Here is a 7,217-nt window from a genome sequence, read left to right as displayed (position 1 = left end):
TACAGTAGTAGCACTACTTATTAGTATTATTTTAATATATGTTTATTTTTTGGAGAAAGAGCTACAGCGAGTTCAGTGTCGCAACAAGGAAAAAGATGCGTGAATTGCAGACCGTATCTCCTACTTTTCCCGCTTTTACCGCCACTTTTGGAGCCTTGTTTTCCACCAATCACGCCATCTAACCTTTAGTGTCGACACAGTAACTATCCGTCTTTTCCATCAATCCACCAGGACGCTTATTTTCTTCACCATCTGTCATCTTCCCAGCAGAAAAGATAGAAAGAGGAGATGTTCATTTCAATAACACTAGTGCATTGTTGCAAGTTCTTCATAGAGACATTTTCCCTGAGCTTGCGAGTTCATCGTAGGTACATTATGCTAGTACAATTCTGGTCTAGCTTGGAGTATTGGTTGGCGTGATTTTCGGAAGAACCAACATCAAGACGTTGATTCGAACGCCACTATATATGTTCAGGTGAAAATCCTTATTCTGACCTTTATTTGTCGAGCTCGGCAACGACGGGCTTGCGTAACCTTGTTGAAGGCATTGTCTCCTTGCCAACGTGTTGGCCTTTAGTGGTTGGCCACGGTAATCAGGATGAAAAATGCTTGTCCTGGTCGTCTTCGGCCGGACGAGACGGCAACAACGCGAGGAAGTTTATCCCTTCTTGAAGGCGCCGGTATGAAAAAAATCTGCTTGATCGTTGGTGTTAAATTCATATCTTTTATTGGGTTTGCCGTTATTGTATAATTGTCTTGCATCAACTTTAATAAAAATGCTTCCATGCATGGCAATGACGCAGAGAACGGGTATTATGCGTAGAAAGAAGGACGACGCATTATGCAAGTTCTTCATAGAGGCATTATGCGTAGAAACATGTTGAGCGGAAAAAGGACGACACATCTTGCATTTGCTTGCCTATTTGTCTATCATACCCTCTGTTCCTAAAAGTAAATGTAAGACGTTTTAGCAGTTTAATTTAAACTGCCAAGACATCTTATATTTGAAAAGGGAGGTAGTATCCCCACAAAAAAAAAGAAAAAAAAGAAAAGGGAGGTAGTACTATAAACTCCATTATCCGGATTTAGCTATCCATCCCCCGCACTTCCATGTCCACTGAAGAAGCCTAGAGCGGCAGAGCTACTCGCTGTCGTACTCCAACATGTTCATATCAATATTATTTTGAAATTCTGTTACTACGACTAGACGTGGAAGGGGCAGCCTAGGGGCTCTATGGCTAGCTTGCAACGACCCCCAGGAGAGCGGAATAGTTGATGGGATGCAAATTGTCCTCATGACTCATGACACCAAACAGGTGAGTACCTTTTGCGCTCGACTGTCTTAGTTTGAATCCAGAAATAATTGCAACGAAATAGGGAAAGATACAATGATTCGTACCAGTAAAAGAAACAGTCTTCCATATCACGAAACGAACGAACATGCAGATTTATTACTAGAACACAGGATAAAGTCCCAGCGGAGACGAAGACTATAATATAATTAAGCTAAGAATGGCTACCACAGTCACGTACGCAACATGCATGTGCCCTCCCATGCGTTTCACGCCTTGGAGGCCTACTTTCATGAGCAGCAATCAAACCTTGTAGAGCATGCCGATCTCGACGCGCTGCTGCAGGGGCACCCCGAGGGCCGGCAGCGCCGACCTGCAGATGCTGTGCAGGAACTCGTAGAACCGGAGCATCACCTTGTCGAACCAGCCGGCGTCGTCGCCCACGTAGAGCCTCATCTTGCCCCTGACGTGCACCACCCCGGCCGCTCGCGCCGCCTCCAGGTCCGCCGCCTCCTCCTCGGCGGAGACGGGCGACGACTGCCCGTCGGCGCCCGCCTCGACGTGCTGCTTCAGGCAGCTCACGACGCGCGCGGCGAGGTCGTCGCCGCCCTTGAGGCTCAGGTTGTCGGCGTAGCCGTACTGGACGGTGCACTGGTACACCCCTCTCGGCCCGAGCCTCCTGACCGCGATCCTCTGCTGCGGATCGACCTTGGGAACCAGCAGGTACCTCAGGGTCACGAAGATCGTGACCGAGTGCAGCGAGCTCATGTTGCGGATGTAGTGGCCGAGTATGGGGGTCAGCCCGTCCTGTATGTTGCTGTAGAAGAAGCACAGGCCCTGGACCCTCTGGACCTCCGGCTTCGCCAAGAGCTCGCCGAGGCGCTCCGCCGTTATCTTGTTCGCCCTCTCGTACTCTGTTTTCTTTTGCCTGCCGTAGTACCAGACGAACATGATCAATGCGAGGATCATGGAGATGGCGAAGGGCAGCCAGCCTCCTTCGGTGAACTTGGTGAAGACGGCACTGACATAAGACCCTTCCATGATGACGAACGGGACGAAGTACGCCGCGACGAGAACAGGCGGCGTTCTCCATATGATGATCATCACAAGTGTCAGCATGATTGAGGTTATGAGCATGACCATGATCACAACAAGGCCTGCAGTAAAATCATCAATTATCAGTTACAGCCGTGCCCCCCCCCCCCCCCCCCCCCCCCCCCAAGGCTTTGTAAAAGATATGAAGAAACTGTTTTTGAGCCTGCTTAGATTAGAGAAAATAGTGCTTTTGGCCCCCCCAAACATGCATAATTTGCGTTTGCCCCCCCCCCTGAAGATCTGTTCTAGCTCCGTCACTGATTGCACACTAATTTATTTAGCGAGACATTGCTCCTATGGCGTGCTATTTTTTTTCAGTGATATTAACAGCTGGAGGCTGGAGCATCAGTTTTGTAGAATTTCTCATTTGAGTACTTACCAAAAGCATTCCCTATCGCTTGTCCACCTCCAAAGCCTAGTATAACACCAACGCACAGCACCATCAGAATGTAGTTAGTTTCTGGTGAGTAAACCTCCCCTTCATTTTCATCCGATGTGTGCACAACTTTGACACGTGGGAAGTAGTCCAGGACAACTGATTGCTTGATGACAGAAAATGTTGCTGAGATTAAGGATTGGCTTGCAACAATGGCTGCGAGCGTCGCGATGACGAACATCGGCCAGTAAACAGGGCGAGGGATAAATTTGTAGAATGCATCATCGAAGACTTTGCCAATGTTCTCTTGATCGGTGTCTTTGAGATGGTTAATAAGGCATGCCGTTTGCCCGGCATAAGTGAGGATCAGAGAAGGATATACGCTGGATAGAAACACTATCTGAAAACAAATAAAGTGTAAAACAACTATACATGGAATGGGAAAATGATTTGCAAGAATAATTTTCTTAATGATAATAACCTGAATAGCCTTTTTGCTGAAGTGCCCAAGATCGGCGAACATAGCTTCCGCACCTGTCAGCAGGAGATCGAACATCAGGCTGCATGGTCATTAATTGTCAGGAAAAAATTACAATTGACAGTGGCGGAACTAGCGGATGATTTTGGGGGGGGGGGGGGGGGGGGGGGGGGGGGGGGGGCACGGCCCCCTGAGTTGCATGTAGTGGGCCATGTTAATATGAAGTACTGTCATGATTGAAGATGAATAGATCGGAAGTTTTCTCGCGAAAAAAAGTGATGTACCTGTGATGGCTAGAACAGTCGCACCAAGCATCTGCCACCCTTCCTTTTTATTCTTTAGGAAGAAATGAACAATGTAATGTGGCGAAATGGCTTTGAATATGCCAGGGTAGTAACGAAAAATGCTGTATATTCCAACCATTGGAGCGGTGAAAGTCCATGCTGCCATGATTGGAGAAAACAGAAAGCTCACTTTTGAAGTCCCATACTTTTGCACTAAGAACAAGCCAATAAGAATTGCCGCAGATAGAAATGCCACGACAGCTGCAAGATTCAAAGAAAGATCAATGTCATGGAAAAGGGTTATCAGAGAGATTCTTTTCATTACTGATCAACATCTGTTGAGCTACTTACGTTGAGTGACAGCAGGAAATGGCGCGCGCAGTCCCTGGATTGCTGATAACACTGAAAAGAAATAAACAACATGTACTACTTATCGATATGGTCACAAAAATGAATTTAAGTTAGATATGCCATCTACAAACAACAAACCTGAAATAGCAGGAGTTAGGACCCCATCTCCAATGAGCATGCACATCCCAAGAATTGACATGAATAACAATACCCTTCTCGCAGTTAAGCTTCGCTCAAAGAACTTGCCCAGATTACTAGGCGTTTTAGCTGTTTTTGATTGATTGTGAAGCAGTTGTTCTTCTGCTGAATACACTCTCTTGGAAGGAAGGATGCCCATATTGGCATGCCTACACAACAAAGAATACATGGCAAATGTACCACCTGCAGAAAAATAGAGTAAGCAACACTCCAAGCCAATAACATCATAAAGTAAAATATTATCTACCCAGAGACAAGAAACTTGTATTTTAAGACATTGTATAATTAATTACAAAGTTGCACCTCCATCAGGCTTACGATTCATTGACATTTTTCCAGGCCAAACACATGCCGATATATCATAATATCTAATCTGCATGGTTCATACATTTTTTTTGAAGAAAACACTAGAGAGACTAGAAAATAAATTGATCTATAAAAATATGAAACGCCACAAGCAACCCAATATTTGACCAACATTTTTTTTGTACTGATGATTTGTGCGTTTTCAAATCAAATCACCAACTACCGTACCGTTGTACAAGCTATTACCAATGTGAAAAGTTATCTAGAAAGGCAGCCTTCAACGGAAAGGAAAGGTAGAAATTGCAAGGGGTTAGTTACCTTCACCGTGATCATCAGCGTTGAGAGCTATGCCTACATACTTGACCACACCAATTAAAGTAAGAGTCCAAAACATTATGCTGTATATTCCCAGAAAGTCAGCTTCTGTGGGGGATGACATGTGCATCGTGGAAAAAACATAGAGCGGAGAAGTAACGAGGCCACCGAAGACCACGCCGAGAGTCTTGTACGCGAGGAATAGATCTTTGCGAACATTGCCAACCTGCTCACAGTTGAGGGATGCCATCTGAATGAGAGCTATATATACAGAAGATATTCAGTGCTGTAAAAAAGCGGGATGCACCAAGCTGATCATACAAAGTATTTGGTCACTCGTATCCATAGCCCAAAGCCCCAAAGTAGTACCATTACTAATGCTTGAAATCAGTTACTATGCTGAGGATGTCACAGGTCCCTTTCCCAACAAGTAATCAAGTGGAATTTTGTGGGGCTTACGACACACGTTAACACCGAGGACTTGTTTCTTTCTTTTGGTCCACTTTGGTGTGCCACTTTCAGAGGCTTCAAGATACTAGAAACTGAAGCCCTATGATGTAAACAGTTGTGACATCATCAGCAGAACCATCCCCAGTCTACACACCCACTTCTCTCTTGTTTTTTTTTTCGCAAAAATAAATAGGAAGATGAAAAAATCACTCCCTTGTAAGGTTGGTGCATGAAAAATGGCTAGGATACGTTTCCAAATGAAATAAAGAAGGAAGCTGGTCCTTGTTGCGTCTACTAGTTCGATGCATACTAAATATGAACACACAGACATGCATCTAGGCTGAAGAATTGGCAAGCAGGCGGAGCTATGCATACTTCAAGGGGGCCACCCCACCCCAAGCCTAGGATCAAGTCGTCAAAGGAAAAAAAAGGGCTTAGATTTTTTTTTTTTAAGCATTTGGCGTCTCTCGCCCCCAACGTGTTTCGTCTAGCTCCGCCTTAGTGTGGCACTTTCGTCACTGACATGCTTAGATTAGTTTTGTTGCGGCTAGCATAGCTTTTGAGTCAGAGATGATCAGGCCTTCCAAGTACAAACATCCCTACCTAAGAGATAGCATGCACATTAATGGAAAAAAGATACAAGCTCCTACCCAAGAGATAGGATGCACATTATGTGGGAAAAAAAGTGAAGTAAAAGCGCTCTCTAAATACGTTCTACATGTCTTCGATGCTAAGCAAAAGCAACCGTTCACAAATTCCATGCTGGCCCAGGCCAAGACAAACAGCTCACTGTTGACAAAATAAACTCCCCGCTGGCTTTGACGATTTATTAAAGACTATTGCGTGACTACAAACGAAATTAACCGATGGCGCCGAAAATAGGTTAAAAATAAATAAATGACGCCGCTCATCGTAAAAACGACAAGATGGCTGGACGCCAGGTGTCACCGGCGCGGGACAGTTGGAAGGCGGGGCACGCGCAGTCGCGCGGCGCTGGGCTATCGGCCGCGTGCAGGCTATCTATCACCAGTCATCACCAGTTCCAGCCTCCCCCTCCTGGCTCACGCTCACGTTGGCCATCGTCGTCGTCGCAAAAATATCTCTACGACTCTGACCGCAAGAACCCGCGGTCTTTTTTTTTCTTTCCTTTTTGGTGGCACTGTAACTGAGACAAGCCCCCGATTATCACTGGGAAAACCTCAGTAAAACAAAGCCCCCGATTTACTTTGCGAGTGCAGCAGATGCATGCTTCTCTCTCGTTCAGTCGCATGCAATCAGAAGGAACATAAAAGATGCAACCAAATATTAAAGAATTAAACCTACGAGTACTAAAATAAACAACTCCGCGCGACGTTTTCCGGCGAGAATCGCACACGAACCTCGCGAGGCGAGAGGCCGCGCAAACCACCAAGTGCTACCAACCGATTCAGAGTTTCATATTCAGAGAACAAACAAAAAGCGGAACAGAAGAGTGAAAATGGAGAGGGTGGGGGTTTCTCCTGCGCACTCACGTCGGCCGGCGGTGGCGGGGCGGCCGCCGGGACGCCGCCCGGCTCCGCCTCGAGATCCATGTGGGCCCCTGTTGACATGCGCAGAGGGAGGGAGACCTTAAAGCGGCGGTGACGGAAGCTGGCTGTATCGAGGCGGGCGAGCGGGAGCGGGAGCGGGAGCGGGAGCGGGGAAGGGAGGGGGGGGTTTATAATCGCGAGGCGAACCCTGGTCAGCCGCGCGAGAGCCGCCACCGGGACCGTTTTCCTTTTTCCGAGGCAAGGGAGTCGGGTTCGCAAGTCAACACGCACGTGCGAGCTTCCGCCACCGACCACATTCACCGTGTGGGCAGCTGGGCCTTTGCATACATGCCCGGCTGATGAGTACCCGAATGGGCTATACTCTGCTTCTGAAAAAGAAAAAGAACGGGCTCTATCAATCAGTGCGTGTATACACTACGGATGGATATCGCGAGAGCTATTTCTCGCTTGAAGCCAGATGATAGCTTGCTCTCGCTAAAGGAATTTTGCTGTCGCCTACGAATCGGGCCGGCCCATCGTGAGATCGCCCGCGCAGCTTAACCA

The 7,217-nt window shown here is 47.0% G+C and overlaps 1 protein-coding gene across 1 annotated transcript; it reads right to left on the bottom strand.

Moving 5' to 3' along the window:
• Nucleotides 1-1,342: 1,342 nt before the first annotated feature.
• LOC109754118 (probable potassium transporter 17) lies at nucleotides 1,343-6,818 on the bottom strand. Its single transcript, XM_020313045.4, has 8 exons — nucleotides 6,657-6,818; nucleotides 4,699-4,921; nucleotides 4,015-4,257; nucleotides 3,877-3,927; nucleotides 3,526-3,786; nucleotides 3,245-3,297; nucleotides 2,767-3,163; nucleotides 1,343-2,449 (listed from the first exon to the last, which is right to left on the bottom strand). Exons 1-8 carry the CDS (start codon nucleotides 6,732-6,734, stop codon nucleotides 1,596-1,598), a joined length of 2,160 nt encoding a protein of 719 aa, XP_020168634.1. The 5' UTR covers nucleotides 6,735-6,818; the 3' UTR covers nucleotides 1,343-1,595.
• Between the last annotated feature and the right edge of the window lie 399 nt (nucleotides 6,819-7,217).

Source organism: Aegilops tauschii, chromosome 5 (genome assembly GCF_002575655.3).
Source record: "Aegilops tauschii subsp. strangulata cultivar AL8/78 chromosome 5, Aet v6.0, whole genome shotgun sequence".
Lineage (NCBI taxonomy): Eukaryota > Viridiplantae > Streptophyta > Magnoliopsida > Poales > Poaceae > Aegilops > Aegilops tauschii.
This window is presented reverse-complemented; position numbering and strand designations above follow the sequence as displayed.